This window comes from Centroberyx gerrardi, chromosome 3 (assembly GCF_048128805.1).
Source record: "Centroberyx gerrardi isolate f3 chromosome 3, fCenGer3.hap1.cur.20231027, whole genome shotgun sequence".
Classification (NCBI taxonomy): domain Eukaryota; kingdom Metazoa; phylum Chordata; class Actinopteri; order Beryciformes; family Berycidae; genus Centroberyx; species Centroberyx gerrardi.
The window spans coordinates 1,871,259-1,898,205 of NC_135999.1; the positions used below are offsets into that span (position 1 = coordinate 1,871,259).

A 26,947-nucleotide genomic window follows, 5' to 3' on the forward strand; every position below is an offset into this window, starting at 1 on the left:
CATCTGTAATCACAATTTCTCCTTCCACTGCTATGCGGATGACACACCGATATATATTTACCCCTGAATCTCAGTGACTTGAACAGCCTCACCACTCTCATTTAATGTCTTGATGACATAAAGTGCTGGATGTCACAAATTAAATAAAATCAACAGAAATAAAATAAAATAAATCAGAAATAGTTTTATTTGTCCCCCCAGATATCTTTAACCAGATTAATTCATTTTGATGCTGATTTAAGTTTTGATTAACAGGTAAAGAGAGTGGTGAAGTCCTACATCCTTCAGCTGAGAACCATTTCTAAAATTAAGATACCTTTATCATTTAGTAATCTGGAGAAAGTAATTCATGCTTTTATTTCTTTACGTTTAGACTATGGTAATTCTTCTTAACTCTTCTGGCATATCAGGACTCCTATAGGATTTTGAATGACCTGCCTGACGAGCTTAGGCTAGCAGAATCTGCATTAAATCACTTCTGAAAACCTATTTTTATAGACTTTGATGTGATGCCTTTGCCTTATTATTTTTACTCTCATATTGTCTCATTCTGTGCTCTTACCTTATATCTTCTGGTGCCTTGCTTTTACTTGTTTTATTTTATTTGAGCAAACTGTGTTTGAAAAAAGTGCTGTATCAAGTGTATTATTATTATTATTATTATTATTATTATTATTAATAATAATAATATTATTAGCCATGAGACAACTCTGCTATGTGAACATTACTTAGTGAACTATTCAGATTTTATTTATTTATTTTTTAATGTGGATGTATAAATGCAAAACATAATTAGCAAACACATCATGCAAAAAATGTGGACTATAAACACACAATACATCAAAAAAAGGACTTTAACTTTCAAGTTACTAAATCTCAATTCCAAAGGCAGCTACATAGGCCAGTCATATTAAGTTGAATGTTAATTAGCAGTATGTGCCAGTGTTAAAAGAGCTCTGACAATCATCACTTTTATATGCAAGTTTTCCAAGTTAGATAAACCAGAGGAGACAACTTGTCATAGTGCATAGTGCATAGTAAGTCACAAAAACTGTATTTAAAGTGGCTAGGGGAACTGTCAGAAAACTATGACATCATGTCAAACACAGACAAACTGCATCGGCAGAGAGTGGATGGCAAAAAGAAAAGCCCATTTCCACATGCGGTCAGATAGAAACCAATGCACTAAAAACTCCTCTCCATGTGTTGCAGGGTTAAGGGGGCTGAAGTGTCACCATGGGCCAGGCTGGGACCTCATCGCTGTTCTGCACCTATCAGCTGGTATTCATGTTGACCATCATCTCATCCGAAATCCCATATTCAGTGGCAGGAGGTTCTACCCTGACCCTTGAATCCAATAACACACTCAGCAACAACACTAAATGTGGTGGAAGCACTGGTTGCATAGAGGGCGTTATCCTGCCAGTATGGAAGCCAATGAACCCGGCCTTCACTGACCGGATAGCCAGAGCCACCATTTACTTTGTGGCGTTGGCCTACATGTTCCTGGGCGTCTCCATCATTGCTGACCGCTTCATGGCTTCCATCGAGGTCATCACCTCACAGGAGAAACAGATCACCATCAAGAAGCCAAACGGTGAGAAGATCACCACGACGGTACGCATCTGGAACGAGACGGTATCCAACCTGACCCTGATGGCCCTGGGTTCCTCTGCCCCAGAAATCCTCCTATCAGTTGTAGAGGTATGTGGTCACAATTTCCACGCTGGTCAACTGGGCCCAAACACCATTGTAGGAAGCGCCGCCTTCAACATGTTTGTCATCATTGGCCTTTGTGTGTCCGTCATCCCCGAAGGAGAGACCAGGAAGGTGAAGCACCTCAGGGTGTTCTTCGTCACAGCTGCCTGGAGTATCTTTGCGTACATCTGGCTTTACCTAATCTTAGCTGTCATTTCTCCAGGGGTTGTTGAGATATGGGAGGGCCTTCTCACCCTCTTCTTCTTCCCCCTGTGTGTTGGGTTTGCTTACGTCGCCGACCGGAGACTTCTTTTCTACAAGTACATGTACAAACGCTACAGAGCAGGGAAGCAGAAAGGAATGATCATTGAAACTGAGGGAGAGCCACAGCTTCCCTCCAAGGTAGATATTGAAATCGATGGCAAAATGCTGAACTCCCACAGAGAGGAGTTCATAGTTGGAGCGATGGGTTTCGATGAGAAGGAGCTGGATGAGGAGGAGGCAAGGAGAGACATGGCCAGGATACTGAAGGATCTGAAGCAAAAACATCCAGAGAAGGAGATGGAACAGTTGATAGAATTGGCCAATTACCAAGTTTTAACCCAGCAGCAGAAGAGTCGTGCCTTCTACCGTTGTCAGGCGACTAGGATCATGACAGGAGCAGGAAACATCTTAAAGAAGCATGCCGCTGACCAAGCCAAGAGAGCCGTTCAGCATGATATCTGCTCTGAGGTTTCAGAGAATGACTTTAACTCCAAGATTTTCTTTGATCCTGGTACCTACCAGTGTCTGGAGAACTGCGGTAGTGTAGCGTTGAATGTGGTGCGTCGTGGTGGAGACTTAACAAGCATCGTTTCAGTGGATTACCGGACTGAAGACGGCACTGCGAATGCTGGCTCAGACTACCAGTTTACCGAAGGAACTGTTGTGTTCAAACCAGGCGAGACCGAGAAAGAGATCAGGATTGACATTATTGATGACGACATCTTTGAGGAGGACGAGCATTTCCTGGTTCACCTCAGCAACGTGAAGGTCATATCTGAGGGTGCTGGCTCACGGCAATGTGATGCGAATCATGTGGACGCCGTCGCAGGCCTCGGTCTGCCGTGCACAGCCACGGTCACCATCTTCGATGACGACCATGCAGGGATCTTTATGTTTGAGGAGCCGGTGTTGACTGTGAGCGAGAGCATCGGGGTGATGGAGGTGAAAGTGATCCGGACCTCTGGAGCTCGCGGAGTTGTGGTGGTGCCGTACAACACCATGGAAGGGACGGCCAAAGGAGGTGGAGAGGACTTCGAGGACACACATGGAATCCTGGAGTTTGAGAACGATGAGATCTTGTAAGTCCAAACCTTCCTTCTTACCTAAAGGTATACTGACACAGTTTTAACTCCCATTTTAGAACAGAAAAATAAATGAAGCTGCTAGCAGCAATGAACAGGTTGCCACAGTGTGACAAAAAAGGCACTGAGTTCCCTGATTGCCACAAAAAGCATTGTGGGTATTAGAGTCTTTGTTATTTCACAACATAAGTTTCTGTTGTTTCTCAACGTAATGTGACTTGGATATCTTCAAAATTATGTTTCTGACCAACCTGTAGATTTTAAATGGATCAATTACCATGATTTTACAGTCAGTTTAACTTTTTGTTCAAATTTTAAAAATATTGATAGGTTAAAGGATAAGGCTGGTGTTTTTTAATGCATTTCTTACTGTCAACAAATCCTATGAAAATAACAAAATCAACAATGTATTTGCTCTACTCCCGTTACTTTCCGACTTCCCACGTTCCGTTTTTAGCCTTCAAATCGGAAGTCATTGGCTCCAATTGTAAGCTAAAAACCAGCTCATAAAGACACAGTTTCAATTTAAAAAATCGCTAACTGTTACCATGAAAAGTCAGACTGTTGTAGTTATTACCAAATCAAATTCAAATGGGAACAAATTCTTCATTACGCCGGGGACTATTTTCTGTGCTACGGAACTACTTTCCCGAGATGGAAAACGTGTTTACGGTCGGCTTATTAAGTTGTTTGAGGAAAAAGTCGGCCGGCCCGGTGCATCGTGATGATGAAATATGCTGCAGAGCAGCAGCATGGCTCTGTGACGGGTTTTTAATCTTTTTTTTTAATACAATGGAGCTCTATGGCTGCTGGGACATGAGGCTTTACTGGGCACCGGCTACATGGACGAGACTTGTTAGCAAAACAAATTCATTGCTGATTTTGTTATTTTCATAGGATTTCTTGACGGTAAGAAATGCATTAAAAAACACCAGCCTTATCCTTTAATAACTTGTCCATTTTTGGACCTTAGCTTTTCACAGACTAAGTAAAGGCACAACTAATTAATTTACTTGCTAAATTTCGTGTCATTATGAGCTGTGGAACATGAGAACAAGATTTTTTAAAGTTTTTCAAAAAGACCAAAATGGAGGCCAAAAATTTATAGCAGACATTATCGGTCCTTGAGGCAAAAATGTACAGCATGTCCAAATACATATCTGTACCAAGTTTCATATCTCTTCGACTGAGCCTTAGCATTTGAGGGCTTGTTATAGCGCCCCCTGTGGGCCAATCAGTACTATTCTTTGTGTTCATGTTAGGCTGCGGCCACACTGATCCGTCAGAAAATGGACAGAATTACTAACGGATAGATTTCTGTCCGTTAGGCTGTTTTGGAACGTCAACGTGTTCGCCGCTATTTTTTTTTTTTTTAAAGTAGGAACGCCTCTGAGTTGCAGTGACAAATCCGTCCGTCCGGAAATCTGACGGAAACGGACGCGTCATCAGCGTTGCCCGGACAACGGACAGCTCTCATTGAAAATGAATTGAAATGAACGGAGACGGACAGACACAACGGATCAGTGTGGCCGCGGCCTTATGAGTCACCAGGACTATCTATGTGCCCAACTAGAAAAAAAAGTTACTAATCTGTACCTGAGTTATTGGACTGAATACAGACGCTGAGGTCTAATCAGCTTTAGGTGTTGTGGAGATCCAGAACATTTCTACTCCAATGGGGCCCAGTGGGAAATCATATACCAACAATTTTCCCACAAACCAATTTGGTTGTGTCATTATTATGCTCAGGTAGACACTTCCAAAGCCGTTTCCTGTTTCAGTATACCTTTAAAAATCTGTTTTCTGTCATGGTGACCTGTCAACAAGAGCAGGTAACAGCAGATTGGAGTTTTCTACAGATTATCTCTTCCCAGTTTTGGGTTTAAATGACCCAATCCCTTAATGAAAATAACATTTCTTATCATTTCGACAATTAAGCCAAATGTCCATCTGAATTTCCTCTCATTCCTTTAGCTAGTTGTCATATTCATCCGATGTGCTGTTGTCCATCCCTGTGAAATTTAAATCCATTCTCTCAGGTTAGACCTCTCCGTCTGTCCCTCTTTCTCTCCATCTGTTTCTCTCTATCTGTCTGTCTGTCTCTCTATCTGTCTCTCTCTCTGTCTGTCTGTCTCTCTATCTGTCTCTCTCTCTGTCTGTCTGTCTCTCTATCTGTCTCTCTGTCTGTCTGTCTCTCCGTCTGTCTGCCTCATCACCTATACTGTTGCTGCTGAGCTGTCAATCACTGCTCTGCTTGGCTCTTCTGAGTTTTATACAGACAGGACCTTTTTCATATGGACACACACACACACACACACACACACACACACACACACACACACACACAGTTAGATCTTCTTTGATTGACAGTGCATGTGTGTTAGACTGGTCTGTACAGTCGAGAGAGTCTAATTGGACGATTCCTCTCTGTTGTGTCGACCAGATGACGGGGTTTTGATGATTGGCTGTTTGCCGAGGCAGAAAAAAACAAACACAGCAACAAATGATCATTATGATGCTAATCCAACGATGCATTTACATGTTGAAGCAGATTATAATCCACGTAGAGAACAGGATTAGAGACATTTGTTTACCTGTTCACAAACAGAAGGCAGAGCTCTAACAGACTAACACATACTGACCGATCTGTTAGAGAGAAATGTGTTGAAATGAGATGAAGTTCTTAAAAGGACCAAACTCAACATGTCAATCACTTAATTTCAGTGTAAATTAAATTCAGGAAAGGGATTTCAAGATTTAAAAACATGAAATCTTTTGCCACACAAAGTTATCATATTCTTAATTATAAATAACTAATTGATAAACTTTAGGATATTATGTGAGTTGTAGTTTCAATTTCCATGTTGGATTGGGTGAATTAAAGTGAACTGTCCCTATTCCTGGTCCCCAGTCCTGCCAGTAACACCGTCCACCTTTAGACTGGAGCTCCTTCATCGGACTGGTACCTTTGGATTTACATGCTTCACATAGCGGCTGGCAGCAGACTTTTCCATGGCTATGGGTGGCAGGAATGTAATGACAATACATTTATTCCCAGAGGATAAACACGGCCAGTCGGTACGCAGACAGAAGCAGCGTCTTGAAATGGAAAACGTGGCACGCTCATTCTTGGTTTAAGCTTATTAATGATGAGACCGCCGTACATTTACACAGGAGCGAACGGACGGCTTTGAAGTGTATGATGTAGATGTCGCTCAGCGGCTTTGGCATGGAGAAGGAGAGCCTTATATAGCCAGAGTGCCAGCCGCCACAATGAAGTCTTCGTCTAGCTGCTATATGTTAGTATGCCACAGGCTGGAAACACACAAGGCCGAGCAGACCTCTGGAATCTGTTTCTTTTCTCACACCTACAGACTTTTACAGAAGAATGCATTCATAAGAAGTGTGTTGATTTGTAAGGTAGGCTAATAATAGTAGGTAACAGTAACCTTATTTGCATAGAACTTTCTTAAAAGTTTGAAGTGGTTTAACAATCAAATACAAAACATCAAACTTAGAAAAGAAAGGAAGAAACTTTTTTTTTCCCCCTTTGAAGGGAAGATTTGCCGAGCCCTGTGTTGCTTTCCAGTATAAACACACTCTTCTACTGGTGGACACTGGGAGCTGACCAGTACAACCGCAATCTAATATGTATAAAATAAATTAAAAGAAGCAAAAAGGTAGTGCAAGATGAAAGGTAAAGAACAGAGGCTGGAAATGATAGATTCAAGATTCAAGACAACTTTACTGTCCATTATTGCAAGCAACATGGATTCTTTTCTTTGGCTTGTGTCAGGCTAATCAAAAACAAAGTACAAATTAAAAAATGTAAGTAAAAATGTCAGGTTAAAAGACATCACAACAAAGCAAGACTGTAAAAATAAGTTTAAACAAGCGATTTAAAAGACGATGGTGACTCTGCAGTCTGAGGTCCTCAGGCAGCTCCGTCACCTTTAGTCGGTCTGGGCTACAGATGTCAGAATAAACACTGAATAACACTGATGAGAGCGCAGGGGACCAGCTGGTCGGACATCATCTCCAACAACTACAGCAGTCCAGCAGCTCCTCAGTGTCCGGGCCTCCGAAACACACTGAACACCTTATTATAGAAATAAATCACCTGCTGGCATCCACAGTGGAGCTGAAATACAAGAGAATTTGGTAACCCTTTACATTACTGGCTTTAATGACTGGAAATAACTCAGTCATCTCCAGCATAATAGAGAGGAAAGGAAAGGAAAGGAAAGGAAAGGAGGAAAGGAAAGGAGGTCATTGGGTGGGAGGATGGGCGGATACATTTATCGGTTCAATGCCCAATTCATTCAAGAATTGACCTAATCTTAAGTTGTTTTACTCGCCAAAGTTAAGCTAACCTTTTCATGGGACGTCTTGTGACGCCTCACCTACAGTCGTTCCTTGATGATGACTGTTACCAGGAGATGATGTCATCAGTCGGCACCCAACGTTCCTCGAGTGTTTCAACTCTTAACCGTAACACTCTCCAGTCGGCGGTCAGCAGCGGCGGCCCGTCTCAGGACGCTGTTTCTGCTGTTCTTCTCCCTTTCACTGTCACTCCTAATTAATGGTAGCGCCCCCATCAGGCCCGATTGGGTAAATATTTCTTGAGGAGCATTTGCACGTCATCATTGGTCCTAATCTGACATCTCTGCGCTTTATATTTGTTATATCCTGTTAATGTCACAATTATTTTGAAAATCACCATAAGGACACACATTAGAAGAAGTGAAATTAGCTACTGAGGCCAAAACCTCTTGTGGAAAAAATTTATCGACTTTATATTTTTAGCAGAAGTTGGGTTGTGGACTTCACGGAGTCGGGCGGTTTGGAGTCTTTTTGGAGCCGGACTCTAGTGGACATTAGAGGAACTGCTGCTGCCCTCACTTCAGGATTGGCTTCAGGTTTGGCCGCTTGGTTTCAGCCCTACAGGCTCGAACCCCTAATAGCTCTGTCAAGTCAGTGAAAGATACAAACACCAAAGACAAGGAACAGTGATGAAACGCTTCCTCTCTGATGCCTCCTCCCCATTGGACACTTTACCCAGAGCGACTCAGGTCGGGGGTCGGGGTTTGCCGATTCATGTTGACAAACCTACAGAATAAGTCTCCGTTAAACTAAACCCTCTGAACTTTAACCACGGAAAGAGCAGGATGAGGCCAGGAGGCGTGCTGCGGAGCGACACCATCTGCTGCTCCGCCTCCTCCTGCCGGATCCCGCCAACAGACAGAGACCGCCATGAAGCCAAACAGAACGAGCCGAAGGCCATCAGACACTGGAAAAAATCCAAGACTGCCAACCACAATAACATGACAAAAGCTAAACAGAAAGTATAACAATGAACACCAAAATAAAAACACAACACCAAAATGGCAGCCGACAGATACCTGATGTTCCCTGATAACATATAAGGGCTGCGGTCAAAAAAAATACGTCCTATGTCTTTTCCTAACCACTTTTCCTTGACCTCGATGGAAAACGTCATGAGGTCAAGGAAAGATGTGAAGGAGAATTCATAAGGGCTTAGGAAAACCGTGTTGTTTCATGCAGGCTATATAAACGTGGACAACCCGGTGAAAAATATTGCTTCATCACCAAGGTTGGAATTGAAATAAAAAAGGAATATCGCTTTAAATGTTGCTGCCGCAAAGAATTGTGGGACGGCATTATCTCCTTTCCTTTCGTAAAGGATGGTCCAGTGTATCCTATGCTAAAGGAGATAAGTAAGGAAGCATCGAAGCACCTTTCCTTAGCATGTAGAGAATTTGAACAGCTCTTATCATGCTGCCACTTAGATACTTCCGGGTCATTTCACTCAGTTAGGAACCTTCCTAAGCAAAAAAGACAATTCAACCGCAGCCAAGGTAATCTCGCCAGGCCAGACCCAAATCAGACATTTTACCCAGATCTCGCTTTGGGTCTGGGAGATGCCTTCCCCTTTTTCTGTCAGTCAGTGCTTCCTGGTTGACCGCGAAGCTCCTGCTCGTATTTTCATTGGCTACACAGAATGTCAATCAGCGACTCACAGAGAGACGGCGTATTAAACTTCCTGAGTTTGTCAGTTTCTACGGAAGCGTAATGCATTCACTTGAGAAAAAAAAAAATTGCCCTGTTTTTCTGAATTAACGAGATAATTATCTCAGAAAAACAGAGCAGAATTTTTTTTTTTTTTCAAAAATACTCTGTTTTTCTGAATTAACGAGATAATTATCTCAGAATAACAGAGCAGATTTTTTTTTTTTAAATGCTGTTTTTCTGAATTAACAAGATAATTATCTTGTTAATTCAGAAAAACAGAGCAGAATAATTTTTTTCCATGAAAACTTCTCAGAATTCTGAGATAATTATCTCGTTAATTCAGAAAAACAGAGCATTTAAAAAAAAAAAAAAAAAAAAAATTCTGCTCTGTTTTTCTGAGATAATTATCTTGTTAATTCAGAAAAACAGAGCATTTAAAAAAAATCAAAAAAAAATCTACTGTTTTTCTGAGATAATTATCTCGTTAATTCAGAAAAACAGGGCAATTTTTTTTTTCTCAAGTGAATGCGTTACGCTTCCGTAAGTTTCAGACTCTGTCCTGCCTCCGGTTTGTGCTGACATCACATTACAGAGATGAAGCCTTTACAGAAGCTGTTTACAGCAGTTAGATGTGTTAGCATGTTGCTAACAGGCCACGGAAAAAAGCTTCTTTGCTCAATTCTGATTGGTCATCCGTTTCCTTTGCTGTCTCCCCCTCTTTTGTGTGGAACAGGTAGGGAGATTAGTTTCTTGCTTACGTATGAAACCAGGTAGAGGTTGCATAAAAGGTGCAACATATTTTTCAGTAAAAGTTTTACTTTGGCAGTTCTGACTGGAGATCAATTTTTTATTCTGGGTTACTCCATCAGCGTGACAGAGTATCATCACTGTGCCAAAATAAAGTGGTTTAATTTAATATATATCTGATCCACTCTAGAAGGTACTGTAGATTAACCCCTCACACCCTGATTTCCCCTTAAATTGCCCCTTAAGTAGCTTCAAAGTAAAAAAATAAATACAAAATACACACTGTACAACAATGTCACATACACTTTCTGTATCTGCTCATTCCAACACTTCATTGCAGCTATATCACGCTTATACTAAGTGAAGTATTCAAACCCAAGACGCTGCTCCATGACATCAAATGGAGAAAAATCTATATGTTTGTGCTTTATTGTATGTTTCCCTGCAATTTAGCATCTTTGTTATCTTTGGACCCTTGGGATCCCGACTAGAATTTAAAGTAAAGTTCTGTGGGTTTGAACAGGTTCATATTTGGGTTTACCTGGGCTGAGCTTATTTGTCATCAGATCACATTTAGGTTTAAGCAGCATTTAGGTTTGAACAAACAATAAAAGCACTAAAACCAGTGGAAAAATAAAAATATAAATGTTCAGGTAGGACATAGAAACCCAGGGGATTTTTAGAAAAAAAGAACAAAAATGAGGATGACAGAGAGACAAATCACATCAAAACTCAATGAGGAGGATGGAACAAAAACAACAGCAGAACAAACAGGAGAAATGAAGCAACTAAAATAGACCTGATGCCGTTAGAGATACAAGGGAACGTGAGTGTGACAGAGTCGGAGTGTGTGTGTGTGTGTGTGTGTGTGTGTGTGTGTGTGTGTGTGTGTGTGTGTGTGTGTGATGTCTGACTGTGATGATGATAGGGAATAAAAGGTGAGCAGGACAGTCTGTTCTGTCGGTGCTTCTTCTCTGCAGCCTCTCTCTCTCCTCAGTCAACATCAACTCGTCTCCCTTTCATTAACATTTAACCCCGTGGACCCTGATTTCCCCTCCAAAAACAAAACAAAACATCTTCTCCGTACTGTCTGACTACGTCTCATCCATATTCTGTATCTGCTCGTTCCAACGCTTCACTGAAGCTACAGCTGCTGATACTGAGTGAAATGAAAAAACCTTGGGATCCCGATTAGAATTTAAAATAAAGTTCTGCTTCTTTGAATAAAGCTCGGCTAAGAAAAATGAGTTTGTAAAGTTGATCGCACCAGCAGGACCAGCAGGGTGGAAGAGGATAATTTAAGACAGTGTCCTTATGTTTAGCTTAGCACCTTTGCTGTCTGTAACAGGTAGACTTTACACGGCTTCCCTGTATTCATGTTTCACACAACTACTGTTTATTTGGAAGGGAGTATTTTAATATTAAAAGATAGAGTCCGCACACTAGAGATGGCTCCCATTACCACCATGTGATGTTTGGAGCATGTGCTCTTCTTCAGACATGAATGAACAGAGAAACACCTATTAGAGGGGGTCACCTGATATTATAGGTAAATAGAGACATAAAGTGAAATACATGTAAAATCCCAAACAGTGCAAAGATAGCGCACACAAGATATAAATGACAGGAAAAAACAGCACATGAAAAGTTACCCGGCAAATCCAACAATAGTAACTGGACAATAAATTACACCATTATATCAATATCCCATAAAGTACGATCTGCACCACTTGAACATAACATGACTGGAACATCAGGCCAGTAAAACCGTCATAATGTCCTGGATATTAAGAAGAGGACGGCAAGTGCTAAGAGGCGCCTCTGCTAATCTAAGTGGTAATACTAAATAGTCCTGATCCCACAGCTAGTAGACATGAGAAGTATAAGCGATGAGATCCATATACACAATACACAATAAACTCAATATTTTAACATTACCAAGTTAGTGTCAGACCCTTGAGACTCCTTCAAGGCACATTAACTCTGCATTTCAGAGGTTTGGTGGTTTGTTGTGTGTTCTAATGTCATCAGATTTCAGCTCTGATTAGTTTTCCTCAAACCTCAGGCGGGCTCTTCTGATTGGTCATTAGTTAATTGGTCCAGGTGTTTCTAATTACCTCCATAGAAACCAGTAGAGGGTGTGTCAGTGTGGTTTTAGTTGCCAGTTGAAGTGTTTTTGAACAGTAAACTGAATATTTATCTAAAAGCTTTTATCAAAGTGTAATTTACAGCATGTCAGTCTGTCATGAGCTTAAGGGTTAAATTGAGTTATTTCAGTTGTTTGGTCTGTTAGCTGATGCCACAGCAGGATTCTGGGTATTTAAATTGAGAGACAGAATTATTGAATTAATAATTCATGTTAATCTCAGTCAAATGCACAGTGATCCTCTTAAGTCCACGGTGAACTGGGGAAGGTCTCTGGTTTACTGGCAAGCAGAACCAGCTTCAGATTTCTATTTGCTTCTTTTCTCAGTAGATGCTGCTTTGTATCTTTACATTCACCTTGAAGTGGTTTACCTCACAGGACCCAGAGCCTGCTGGTTTCCACTCTGTCAGAGATCTAGTCAGGGACTGCAAGTTAATTGCACTGTGAATGCAATTAGATGCAAATAACTACCTGGTAGGACAGAAAACCAGCAGCAATCTGGGTCCTGATCCAGGATCGTGACTCAAAACCACCGGTTCAGCTGACGCTCTCATCCAGATGACTTAGTGTTCACACCAAGCATGTTTGGACCGGTTCAATCGAACCCTGGTGCATTTATTGTTGTTGTCTACCTCGAGCACACACCAAGACAAATTCCAATCAATGTTTCATTAAAATGGTAATCAATTATTTAATCTTGAATCTTGAATCTTAAATTCCAGCATTTTTTCAACTTGACTTTTTCTGAACTTCCAAAACAGGACTTTTAATGGAAATTTGGCTGATGTAAGATTATTTAAAGTACAATTGACAGTTCAAACATTACTGCTTTTCTCATAGTAATTTCTCATTCAATATTATGTTCCACCTTCAAATGAAAACACTTCTAATCCATTCACAGATTAGTGCTCTTCTGGTCTAGTCATTGTTTTAGAGCCTTTAAAGGTTGAAACTGTTGACGAGCCAGTCAGATGTTTGACAGCGTGTGTTTGCAGAGGTTAGCGCTAATGCTAACAACATGGCAGCGGTGCGGTGTATTTCTGCCTTCTGTCTCCACCAGATCACCATTTTCAGTCTTCATTCCACCTTTTTCCAAACCGCTGACAAACTGAAGCCTCCTGTGTCTCGGTGGATTTACAGTCTGGTGTTTCAGACGGCTTTGTCGCGGTGTTAGTCCAAACCCCCCCTCCCCTCCCCTCCCCTCCCCTCCCCTCCCCTCCACCGGTTTAGTTGATAAACATCACGCAGCGGTAGATGTTCCTCCTCGCTCCGGACGCTCTCCTGCTCTCCTTATTAGGGAAGCCTTTCTGCAGCGAGGATCCTGCTCACTGTCAGCAGGCTGCAGAGTCACAGGCTAAGCCTATAAAGCAGATAGATGGACTGCAGCCTGTTCCTCTGTCCTCCGCCACTGGGGAGGTCGCTGGCCGCCCGCCACATATTCAACCTGTTGACACTCCTTTATATTCTGCTGTTCACACTCTGTCTGCCAAGCTTGTGTTTTCCATCCAGAGCAGCAGAGAAACCTGAGGCTGCTGTAAACTGCAGGAAACGGCAGAGATAATAAGCAGACTGCGCTGTGTTTAGTGTTGAGTTTGGACTATATTTATGTTTGGGGAGCAGGAGGGCGATGTATAAGGTGATCTATAACGAGCCTCAGGCGCAAACATTCTGCTAAAGTTCTCGAAAATGATTTTTTGAGAAAAATGTGCAGAGAGAAAGTAGCCGAGCCTGGCATCAGACCGCCGCCCCCAAAACACTCAATCTGCCAATATTAAAAAAACATAGAAATGGATGAAGGCAATATTCCATGGATGTCAGCTTCCAAAGATCTGTGTGTCCTGTTTCCACGCTGCTGGCAGTGACACACACACACACACACACACACACACACACACACACACACACACACACACACACACACACACACACACAGAGCTGGCCACTGTGGGCTGTTTGTAGCCTGTAGCCTCCGTCACTTCAAGGCAATAGAACCAACCAGTGTAACAAAACTTGTGTAATTGTGTCATCAAGGTTTCTGAAGTGTGTTATTTCTGTCATGTTATTGAGTTATGAATTAATTAGTTACTTAACTAAGCTTTGAGCTACAAATTGAACTTATTCTAACTGAAAACACATTGCTAATTTAACCTGAAACCTCCTGATCCGCTCTCATATTTTTATTGTTAAACCCAAACTGGGTTCGTGCAACATGATGCTACAGGAAACCTGCTTTTTCAGACAAGCATACACTACCAGTCAAAAGGTTGGACACGCATTTTTCTATTTTTACTATTTTCCACATTTTAGAATAACACTAAAGACATCAAAACCATCTTATATTTTAGATTCTTTAAAGTAGCCGTCCTTTGCCTCGATGGAAAGGCAAAGGCTTTGGAAAGAAATTCATACATAGAATCAACTTCACCATTTATATTTGTCTAAGAAACTAATTTCAAGCATTTAAGCAGAAGCCTTTAGATCAAAATTTCGCTCCACCACCTCTTGTTCTTTCTCTGACATTTTCTATGTTTTGTTCAGCTCGATTTCCTGGCTTCATCACGCCTGCAGCTCCCACACGCTTCTCTCTCTGCAACCTCTCTTTCTCTCTCTCTCTCTCTCTGTTTCAGCAAAACTATTCAGATCAATGTAATCGATGATGAAGAATATGAGAAAAACAAGAACTTCTTCCTAGAGATCGGAGAGCCGCGGCTGCTGGAGATGAGTGAGAGGAAAGGTGGGGCGCCGTCTTCCCGTGCTGTGGCCCCGCCCCCTTAACCCCGCCCCTAACACTAATGACTTCTGACCTCTGTTCATCAAAACCCACCTCAAGTGAAAAAAAACACCTCAGCAGTCACTTCAGCTCTTTAATTCACAAAGAGGATCAACCACACTTGATATTCAGATGTAAATTTGGCTTAGATTCAGAAGTGATATTTGAAATTCCATTGTTGTACTATTTATATATTATATAAATACACTCAGCTCTCGTAGCCGCCAGACTCCCCAGGAGATTTTAGTACATCAGTTCTATTCAGGATTATTGATCGGAGAGACCATTTGCTGATACTATTGATCCAGAAACCAAAACTTATCCAGCCCTTTCGCTCTGAAAGTCGAAGAGTTTGAAGTTTATTTCAGGCAATTCAAAGTGCTTCACTCAAGGTATGTAGGACATCAGATAAGAAATAAAGAATAAGATAAATAAAATAAAACAAAAAATGAGATAATAAAGTGTATAAGAAGTTAGAGCTGCCCTCCTCCCTGCAGGCCGGATGAGCTGAGGTCAACGGCGTTGCCACGGTGACTCAGACGCCATGACGATGGAGTCCTGTCAGACTCCATCCGCCGGCCTCTCCGAGCTTGAATGTGTGTGGGTGAACTTGCATGACCCCTGACCCCCCCCCAGCCTCCCCCACCCCACCCTCCCCTCCCATTATTGCTGTCTGTACTCTGTCTTGTGTCCACAGGAAGACCGTAGCCGTTAGAATACTTGACCACGAGGAGTACGATAAGCAGGCCCGCTTCTACATACAGCTGCAGGAGCCGTATTGGAACAGGAGGAGATGGACAGGTGTGGGGGCGGGGCCTCGGCCTCTCTGATGACCTTTCACCTCTCTGTCGCCTCTGACCTCATGGCACTCTCTGGCTTCCTTTGTTTTACTTCCTGTCTCTGCTGTCGCCAGGCTGCCTCCTCCTTCACCGCGCCGTCAGTCGACCCTCCTGTCGGTCGGAGCTGTTTTTGGGGGGGGTTTGGTGTGTGTGTGGGGGGGGGGGCAGGGGTGCTAGGACTGCTTAGGTCTCGTTAGAGCAGGTTTTGACTGGTTAGGACTGGTTACACTTACATGTGTAGTCATCACACGTGGGTTTTAAATTCAGTGTGGGTTTTCACATGTGACTTTTCGTATGGGTAGGACAGGTTAGGACTCGTGTCAGCGGTTTTGGAGCGTGGTCATCGATGGTTGCGGGGGGAAAATGAAACAAAACACTGTACATTTTATTCTCCTTGGTATTTTATTTATTTTTAACTTTTCACAGCACAACCTGGACACTCTGCCTCGACACAGAAATTGCAAATGTCTTTGTTTTGAGGAGGCGATAACATTACAATCTTGGATTTTGTTGTCTGTTCCAACATGGCGGCATGTCCCTCGTAACCGTTGGTAACCACTCAGTCATTGCCAGGCTTCGATTACATTAGTTTGGCCTTGAGAGCGTGGACTGGAAATGTTAAAAATACAAAAGTGATATAGAGGACTAAATGATGCTGTGTGATATAGTGTATTAAGGTAACATGTGGCACCTGACTGTTTATCCCTGTTGTTTCCATCCTCCCTGCTTCCTGACTTTATCACAGTGTTGGTTTGAATGTACACCAAACTAAATACTACATACTTAACATTAGCAAGTACTCAGAACTTTTAATACTCTTTATACTAACCATTATCCACTATTCAGAGTTTTGAATAGAAACAAAATTAAATACTACATACTAAACATTAACATGTATTCAGAGCTTTAAATACTTAACATTAACAGTTATGAAAGACTTATTCAAATGTGGCATGTAGGGGAAATTAGTATGTACAATTTGAAATGTGGCAATTATCCAGAGAAATGCAAATTGTCCATTATAGGGGATCCAACATGGCTTCTTCCTCAGCTCGACTCCTCCTCATCATCTTCCTCTGCTTGTTGCTTGCTTCCTTTCCTGTCGTTTTTCTCCATCGTTTTTCTCATCTTTCTCATCTGTTTCCTCCCATCAGCTGTGTTGCTTCAGGAAGCCGGTAAGCTGCCTTATTTTTCTGCCCTGCTGACTGTTTTCATTCTGTCTTACTCATTCAGTTCCTCCAGTGTCAGTCTCTGTCCTTTCCACTGCAGATGAATAGAAACTCAGTTAGCTTCATGTTGCCTCTGGACAGAAGGCTTGGATTTTGACACTTAGTTTACACCATGTAAGATACCCTGGAGATCATAACAGAGCTTTTATGGACCAGAGGAGCCAACAACATAGTTTTAGATTGATTTATTTAACAGAAAAAAACAAATCATCCTATAAATGATAATATTTATGAAACAGAAGAATCACCACACAACCAAGGGCAAATATTGATTTCTTTTTTCATATTTTCTAACGTTTTAGGTGGATTCGTCAAAACAGGTATGAAGCTAAACAACTTTATTGCAAACAATGCTTTCTTTATAAAAAATAATGTGCTATTAATTCCTGGTGGATTCCAATTAATTAATCATTTTTTATTACTTCTTAACAGACAAACGTCTGTATGGTAAGACACCACTGAGTGTTGTAAACATTTGCTTTGAAGTGGTTGACATTTAAAGCAAATACCTGTAAAATAACAGCGATGCAGCACTAATGACACAGTAAACCTCTCCAACCACTGGCTCTCATTTATCACGCTGTCCAATCAGAGCGCTGACGACATCAGAAGAAACTTCTTGTGTCAAGCATAACCAGAATCTGTTGAATCACCAAGTCCAATAAATGGACATAAAGACAACTAACATAGTAGTACAGTACATACTAACACACATGGTACAGAACAACAGACCTCTAACAGACTAACATAGTAAGTAAATCTTTATTCATATAGCTCCTTTCAAAACTGGGGTTACAAAGTCCTTCACAAAACAAAAGGAATAACAACTATTGTTGAAACAATTTGCTAAATTATCAGTGTGAAGGAACTGAGACATACACTGACTCAGATTCTTGAAACTTGATGAGGAATTTGGAGCAGATTGATCATTAAAGATGCAACAGTGTACAATGCACTTCAGTGAAGAGGGAGCTGTCTGAAGAGTGGAATCAAAGAGGATGCAGTTTTTTGTCAGAAATAAAATCCCCCCTGCTAACAGAGTGGAGCCCAGGGTAAAGACCAGATCAAGACCACAGTTGTAGTACAGTACGCATGTTACAGACATGTTCAGGAACATGCATCCTTACAGAGCACATATCTGAACATCTTGAGTCCTACAATGAAATCCACAGTGCCTAAAGCTAACCCTAACCCACCATGGGACTTTCATCCAGAACAGTGGTTCTCAATTCTGGTCTTCCAGCACCACATCCCTACTGGTTTTCTATCTTGCCTGGTAGTTGATTACATTCACCAATTGATTACATTCAACTGGTGTCCCAGGTCTCACTCAGCCCTTGATTACACCAGGCAAATATAATTAACTACCAGGTAAAATAGAAAGCCAGCAGGGCTGTGGTGCCCAAGGACCAGGATTGAGAACCACTGATCCAGAAGATGCATATTCTATATGGGAGATTTCAATCAAGCATTGTAAAAAGTGGAAGATGGCTCCAGTGCAAGCTAGAAACCCAAATGGAACAACAATACAAAGACCCACATGTTGTACTCGACCCAGAAGCCCTAACCAGAGAAAGCACTGAGAGATCAACAGGAGGAACCACTAGTGAGGGACTGACACTTTTTATTATGGGACCACACTGAAATCTCATGATGAAGAAGATGGAAACCCAAAGGTAACATGCCTAAGAGAAGACACAATCATGAACAAAGAGGCAACAAAGACTAGTTTGGGCTATCAGTAAATGCCCGGCCCTCCAGAGGCTCAGATTTCTGCTTGGTGCCTAGCACCACCCATACACCAATCCATCAGCTGAACTACATGAAGACTATTGCTAGAGGGAATATCAAGTCTTCATCCCACCCCTTGGGATCACACCCAGAACCCCCCTAAAAAACACAAGCCCTCACTCAGAACCAGGAAGGGACAGGGTCAAGGGAGTAAGAGGTAGACCAGGTATGGAGACGGGAGCTTCTGGGATGCCAGAATTCACCGTGAAGCCTTTTGGAAGTGTTGTGGGCCTAACTCAACAAAACAGAGATGGAAAGTGCCCACTTGATAACCTCAATGATATATCTCCCATCTCCTGTATCTTCCCAGGACACACAAAGAAGACTTTCATCTAGGACCTCCAAGAAACACCCCATACTGCCCAAGCTCCATTCCTTCTAAAATTTAAGCATCCCAGAAAACCCAATCCAAACACTGATCAGACAGGCAGGGGAAGGGTGGACCATAAACAGGGTTTTAATTGTTTCCCACTAGCCCTAATTTGACCATTTTGAAGAGGAGGGACCCAAGTAAGAGTAAATTGCGCCTTGAAGAGGGAAAGTTGAGAAAAAGATAGAAGGAAAAGAACAGAATGAGTAAAAAGAGAAAGAAGACCCAAGCCCTAACCCTAAATCTCTTGGATGAGTGGTGAAACTCTTCATTTTAAGTCCAGTGGATTTTGTTTCTCATTTTTTTTTCTTTGGCCATCTTACTACCTGGATGACTAAAATGAATCTACACAGACACACTGAGAAGAGTTTCATCCCAGCGATAGACTAGTAGCCCCAGAACGAAGGTGCTGCTTGACGGGCGTTAGCCTGTGCCTTGCCATTGTTTCTCTACCCATCCAGTTTTGAACAGAAGAGGGGAGAACGCAAAAACCTAACCCTAACCCTAACCTGGGAGGAGGAAGACCTAATTAAATCTGACCTGGACATTAACTCTAACCCCAACCACTACCACCATACAAAGGATAGCCTGTTTCCTCCACATGGGGATGGGGTGCTTACACCAGAGGCCTTGCACAGACAGGAGCATCTTGAGTGACAAGCATCGGCCCGTGCACTGCTGGTCGCTTCTCCATTCAACTGCAAAGTCGTTGGACGATGCAGGGAGAGCCATGGGATAGCTTTAGACAATCTTAACCCTAACCCTAACCCTAATCTAACCCTAACCCTAACCCTAACCCTAATCTAAACCTAACCCTAACCCCTGGCCTGTAGTCAAACCACTGAACCCAATAACAACCAAACATCAGATCCGGTCCTGCCAGATGTGGAGTACTGCACTGCTGACTTGTAGAATGATAAATCTCATTATTTAATAGAAATCTATAGCCTATTTGTGTGATGAATAGAATTAAATATAAAATGTCAATCTTTGGTGGTAAAATGGTATATGATGTTTGTTTATTGTTTAAAAGTTCTTATGCGTTGGCCTGATAAATGAGAGCCCATGTTTATAATATTATGTCCAAACTGAGACATAATACAGATATCAACTGACTCATATGAGGACATCCAGAAAAATACTGGACAAAGTTCAATAGATCTGAACACTTTGAAACCCAGGGGTTTATCAGGGTTCTTCTAAGAACCTTAGGGTTCCTCCCTAGGAGAATTATCCCTAAACAGTTCCTTGAAGAACCTTCATATGTTAGAAAGTCATGGAGAACCATTCGGGTTCATGAACCCTTTATGAAGGGGTTCCTCAAGGGTTCCTCTGTGTTTCCCCCATGGTTGCAATCTGAAGAACTTGTAAAGGTTCCTGGAAGCCCTTTTTTTTTTTTTTAGAGTGTGGGGTGAATTCAAGTCTCGTTTCAGAGGCTTGGCTGTGTGAAATGAGTTGATGTAGATGTTGAATGGGGAAACAGTCATTCAGCATCCACCATCAACATCCACCATCCTGCCAATGAATGACTGCATGCATAAACACTGGGAATAAGTGACTTACCTGACCTTGCAGTGTGTGTGTGCGTGTGTGTGTGTGGGGGGGTCAACACATGACGCTGGGCATGCTCTTGGCTCCACTGACTGACTTGACCTCTGCCCTCCTCACCCGCAGAGGCTGATGGGAAATCCGCTGCGGGGCCGTATACATTCACTGCTCTCACTGAGCATGCACTGTGTTCTTTAACCTCCAGGTTGTGTTTGACACCACGGGGGGGGGGGGCTTCAGAGCTGCAGGGAACACGGGCCTCGTTTCATTAGTTATTTCAACCTGCCTTGACTTCCCCTTGGCACTTCACCTCGGGCAAATCCCCGCTGCTCTTAACTGCTGTTCCATTACTCTGATAACTCGAGTGATGGTTCTGATATGATCTACTGAAAAGTTGATCTGTCAATTTCTCCCCTTAAGACTGAGTGAAATACCCAGGAAATACCCATGTGGCTTTTACCTGACAACAGTAATAGTATAGTCTCTAAGGCAAATCCAGCTTCACTTTCCCATGACATCACAGGAAACTGATCTGGTGTGTGCATTTCTGTGTTCAGTGTGACATCAAATGGAGTTTTAACACTTTACCTGAACCTGGTCTTCCAGTTTAATAATTAATTAATTGATATAATGGAATAATATGGCAAAGTAGTTTTTGCACCATCACACCATGCTGTTCATATTTATAAAAAACACAATTACAATTTGGCTCCAAAATGAGAATTTCAAAGTGTAAAACCTATTCTTACACAATGATTGACACCACAACATTAAACCAAATGATGGTACTTTTTAAGGAATGAGTTTGCCGCTATCTCACCACCACATGGCTTACAGACACTGGCTGACCCTGATTAAAACACACCTTCTGATGAAACTAAGTTAATACTTACCTATTCTGTCCAACACAGACACTGGTGTTCCTCCATCAAGTCAAAAACAGATATTATTAAACAGATATTCCACTATGTCTGTATTCATATACAGTGGCGGACAAATGTGTCATCCACAGAACTTGGATAGAACGATCCTTCCACTGTTACAGTACAGCATAAAATGCCAATTATGGGATTTTAAGGGTTAATTTCTATGGTGACAACACAAGTCTGGGCATTAAGGCTGTAAAGTCTGTCACACTGTGAGAACTGAGCAGATGAGTCTGTTAGCAAACTGTCAAAACTCAACTGACAGCTAACGTTAGCGACGAGGCTAACGTAGCTTCATCACAGACTGTACTTCTCTCTCTAGCTCTTCTAGTCAACATTAGCATGTTAGCAATCCATGGCAGCAAGGAGACAGAGAAGCTGCTTTGGTTCTTGCTGCAAAACTTCTGCCTCAGAAACTTGCCGTAAGTTGGTTTATAGGGAAGCTAGCCCAACGGTTCACATAAAAATGGCCGCCAATCCAACCATCCTGGAACATTTGGGAATGACCGTTCAAGTTCTGTGGTGACATCATACTCATTTACATGTTAACATTTCAGGCATTTAGCTTTTATCCAAAGCAATTTACCACAAGTTAGCAGGTGGACGCATAGCTGTTGTGGGGATCAAGCCTGCGGCCTTTCGGCTGCAGGACGGTCTCTGTTATCTCTCGGCCGCCCGGCCGCCCTGTTCAAGTGGGTTGAAGCTGGTTGAGATGCTGTTTTTGGCCATCAGGAATACATGGAGTCTGGGTTTGGTTCAGTAGTGGAACCGGTTTCCATTCAACTGCTTCCCACCTGTTTCCCAGGTATGGACGTCTACAGGAAGGTCCAGGGTCGCGATCACCCCACCCCCGCTGCCGTAGTCAACATCACAGGTACGTCCATCCATCCATCCATCCATCCATCCATCCATCCATCCATCCTGCCTTCCCTTCCTCTTCTCATCTCATCTTTTCTTCTTTTCTATCATCCATCTTCATCCATCCACCCCTCACTCTCACATCCATCCATCCATCCATCCATCTTGCCATCTTTCATCTCTCTTCTGCTTCCTCCCTCTAATCTCCTCTTCAGCCTCCCATCCCCTCCTCATTAAATCTGATTATTATTCCAGTCACTTTGTGTTCCTCCTCAGCTGCCCTCGGTTCAACCTGAGTCTGCTCAGCACCGATGTGTCATCATGTGTCACTTCCTCTCCAGGCTACAGAAATCATTTCCAGCCACCGTCTCCTGACCGCAGCGGATCCCTGCAGCTCTGTTAGGACCCTAGAAACAGAACCTGTAGAGTGAACTCTGACTGACCGTAGAAACAGATCCTGTAGAGTGAACTCTGACTGACCGTAGAAACAGATCCTGTAGAGTGAACTCTGACTGACCGTAGAAACAGATCCTGTAGAGTGAGCTCTGACTGACTGTAGAAGCAGATCCAGTAGAGTGAACTCTGACTGACTGTAGAAACAGATCCTGTAGAGTCAACTCTGACTGACTGTAGAAACAGATCCTGTAGAGTGAACTCTGGACAGCTGTAGAAATAGATCATACAGAGCAAACTCTGGACGGCTGTAGAAACCGATCCTATAGAGTGAACTCCGGATGTCTGTAGAAACAGATCCTATACCACAAATTCTGGATGGCTGTAGAATTAAAAAAAAAACATAGAGCAAACTCTGGACAGACAAATGGAGCTTTTAGAGTGAACACTGGACAGGTGTAGAAATAGATCCTATAGAGCGAACTTTGGACGGCTATAGAAATAGATCATATTGAGGGAACTCTGGCCTAGGTCTTGCGGTCTTGTCGCCCTCAGCAGAGTTACATTTTTGGAAAGGTGCACATACGCTACGGCGGTACCGCAAAGACCTACGGCGTAGCTTTTACGCAGAAGTATAATTTACCCTAAACGGTCACATCCTCTCTCTCTCTCTCTCTCTCCCCCGTCAGAGGAGGGGGGTGAGGAGGTCCTGACCAAGAAGGAGGAGGAGGAGAGGAGGATCGCAGAGATGGGGAGACCGATGCTGGGCGAGCACGTCAAACTGGAGGTCATCATAGAGGAGTCGTACGAGTTTAAGGTGGGATTACAATGACATTTACATGATTCTAGTTATTTAACTGACTCTTAACAGGAGTACAGAGCCCAGGAGAGGCCATGGGGAGAGAAAAAAGGTTATACTGAGGCCACGATTTACTATAATGTGCGCACAATATGCAATTCGAACCCTTGTGTTGTATTCGTGCGCATGAGATACATTTAATTCCCTCAGTTTGGTTAATGCGTGCACTCGGTTTGACTTCATTTGTGCGCACAGAATACATTTTGTTCCCTCGCTCCTTATTTGTCATAGTGTGTTGGAGTACAGTGAGTTCCTATGTGATTTACGTGTGTATGGTGATTTACTTTGACCTGCTGTCCTTCAGAGCACAGTGGATAAGCTCATTAAGAAAACCAACCTGGCTCTGCTGATCGGAACAAACAGCTGGAGAGAGCAGTTTGTTGAAGCCATCACAGTCAGTTCTGGTAAGCACACAGCCTGACCACGGGGTTGCTGGTGTGAATCCCAGTCAGCTCTGGTAAAAACCCAGTCTGAACACTAATGCCATCCTCAAAAACTTGAATATGTATTTTTTCAGCTAATGTCGTTTTTTACTGCTGTTAAAAAAGAAAACGTACACTCACAGAGTTCAGACTAGAACCTGCTGGTCTGGATTGTTTGTAGAAGTTTTTTGGCTCAGCTCAAAGTTAAAAAGTAAAGCTTGCTGATGAACCTGACTGTTAGAAATCAGACATGACATTAGTCTGAGTTCTCACCTCTCTCTCCTCCCCAGGTGATGATGATGACGAAGAGTGTGGTGAGGAGAAGCTGCCCTCCTGTTTTGACTACGTCATGCACTTCCTCACCGTCTTCTGGAAGCTTCTGTTTGCGTTCGTTCCTCCGACCGACTACTGGAACGGCTGGGCCTGCTTCGTCGTCTCCATCTCAGTCATCGGCCTCCTGACGGCGCTGATCGGCGACCTGGCGTCGCATTTTGGCTGCACCGTCGGCCTCAAAGACGCCGTCACCGCCGTGGTGTTCGTAGCACTGGGGACATCTGTACCAGGTCTGACACACACACACATACAGTCTTTTGATGGTATGAGTTATTAGTGTAATTATTTTCTCATACCAGATCAGAGTTTACTAAATTAAATCATCTGGTATTGGAGGTTGGCGCCCTCTGTAGGCTTGTATCAGACGATGGTTGTTTTCAATCAGTTTTGGGCAAGTTAGTCGGAAAATGTAATCAATTACTCTTTACTCATTACGCATTTAAAAAGTGATCACATGGCTTTACTAATTACTCAACGGGAGCAGTAATTTTTTTACATTACTCGTTACATTACTTTCCGTTTTGTTGGCTTTTCTAGCTAATAACCGATGTAAACCTGCCTGCACATGTCCTTAAGATACCTATGACGAAAACACCAAACAGGGATTTTGAAAAAAAAAAAAAAAGGAGAGACAAGAAAAGGTTGAAGGAGGTTCAGGTTTAAGTAACGCAGTAAGGGAGCGTTACTGGGATTAGTAACGGTAATGGAATTAGTGAATTTGACATTGTAATCCCTTACACTACTGTTATTGAAAAAAAGTAATCACATGACTGTCACAACACTGCTTGTTATATAGGACAGTGGGCAGTGGAGGGTTATGGAAGGGTGGCTTACAGACCATTAAAGGTCACAGGTTCGATCCCAGTAACAGCCATGTGTCCTGTTGAAGTGTCCTTGAGCAAGACGCTGCCTGCTCGCTCACTGGAAGTCACTCTGGATACAAGCATCAGCTGAATGCCTCTCACTGTACTTTCCTCTCTCCTTCAGACACCTTCGCCAGTAAGGTGTCGGCCATTCAGGACCAGTACGCCGACGCCTCCATCGGCAACGTGACGGGAAGTAACGCCGTGAACGTCTTCCTGGGTATCGGAGTGGCCTGGTCCATCGCTGCCATCTACCACCGGTCCAAAGGCCAGGAGTTCCGGGTCGACCCAGGCACCCTGGCCTTCTCCGTCACCCTCTTCACCATCTTCGCCTTCATCTGCGTGGCCGTCCTCATGTACCGGCGCCGGCCCGAGATCGGCGGGGAACTCGGCGGACCCAGAATCCCCAAGATCCTCACCAGCAGCCTGTTCTTCACCCTGTGGCTCATGTACATCGTCTTCTCCTCGTTGGAGGCCTACTGCCACATCGAGGGCTTCTAATACTTCAACACTGCTTCTGACGGGTTGCTAACAGTTCTGATGGGTTCCTGACAGTTCCGATGGATTTCTAAAGGTTCTGACAGACTCCTAAAGGCTTTGATAGGTTCCTGAAAGGTTTGACAAATTCCTGACAGTTCTGATGGATTTCTAAAGGTTCTGATGGACTCCTCTGGCAGGTTCCTAAAGGTTCTGACAGGTTCCTGAAAGTCTTGACAAATTCCTGGCAGTTCTGATGGATTTCTAGAAGTTCTGATGGACTCTGAAAGGTTTTTATAGGTTCCTGAATGTTTTTATGGATTTCTAAAGGGTCTGATGGGTTCCTGACAGTTCTGATGTATTTCTAAAGGTTCTGATAGACAATGTCCAACGTCCAGATTCACTGTTGAATCTCTCTGGCTGCTGAATGCTGTCGACCTCCAAGACTCAAGTCCCTTCATCACCTCCAGGACTTTAACCTTGGTCATAAACCCTTTACTTTTACCTTAGCCATAAACCATTTACTTATTATGCGCATGGACTTTGAACTACAACCATAATAGTGACCATGAACACTGGTGACGAAAGAAGCAGCTGAAGCTGTGGACTTTCACCTCCTGAAAACACACTCCAGACCTACAGGACTTTTGACATCAAAGGCAACTGCTACAGTAGTGTTGAACCTAAATGAATATCTGCACTGAGTAAAATGTTTTGAAAAATAAATTAAGCACAGAAGCTTAAAAGAATCTTTAGTTTGGTGTTGAAGCTGTCTACTCCAGGGCCTCTGCTCTACTAAGACTACTAACGTTTCTTTTTGAAACAGAAGCTCTATGTTTAGTTACGATGGGCCCAGACTACCATGGCAATGGATTCAAAATGTTATTTTGTTTGAGAAAATGTACTCGTGTGTGTGTGTGTGTGTGTGTGTGTGCATGCGCGCGCACACGTAACTTCAAAGCTGGATGAACAGCTTCTGGCTGGTGTCCATTATTCTAATGGTGGACAATGAAAAACAGAGACGTCTGTCATAATATTCTGCTAACACAAGAAACTGACGAGTGGTTGTTTGAAAATAGTCGACATCTACAAGATTAATTCTTAGTGGATGATGTAAACACAAAAGCTGTTGCTTATTTTCTGACTACAGAATGCAGTGTCTTCCCTCCTAATATTAAAGTACAGTAAGTGTAATCTTTCCTCTTGAAAGTTTACGAAACTTTCTCGTTCTCTGATTGGTCCACTGAGAATTAGTTGAAAAAGGCCTAGCTCACAGATATTATGTTAAATATTACTTTT

The 26,947-nt window shown here is 42.7% G+C and overlaps 1 protein-coding gene across 21 annotated transcripts; it reads left to right on the top strand.

Moving 5' to 3' along the window:
* Nucleotides 1-1,236: 1,236 nt before the first annotated feature.
* slc8a1a (solute carrier family 8 member 1a) lies at nt 1,237-25,672 on the top strand. 21 transcript variants are annotated; one of them, XM_071922346.2, is made up of 11 exons: nt 1,306-3,041; nt 14,598-14,704; nt 16,734-16,754; nt 17,111-17,128; nt 17,241-17,255; nt 22,249-22,317; nt 22,861-22,871; nt 23,398-23,511; nt 23,858-23,957; nt 24,266-24,538; nt 25,296-25,672. In XM_071922346.2, the coding sequence occupies exons 1-11, from the start codon at nt 1,438-1,440 to the stop codon at nt 25,670-25,672; spliced, it is 2,709 nt and encodes a 902-aa protein (XP_071778447.2). In that variant the 5' UTR covers nt 1,306-1,437. The 21 variants fall into 21 exon arrangements, with proteins under 21 accessions (XP_071778444.2, XP_071778446.2, XP_071778447.2 ...); XM_071922343.2 differs by lacking the exon at nt 22,861-22,871 and having other exon boundaries at nt 1,237-3,041; nt 23,384-23,511; XM_071922345.2 differs by lacking the exons at nt 17,241-17,255; nt 22,861-22,871 and having other exon boundaries at nt 1,237-3,041; nt 23,384-23,511.
* Nucleotides 25,673-26,947: the final 1,275 nt, after the last annotated feature.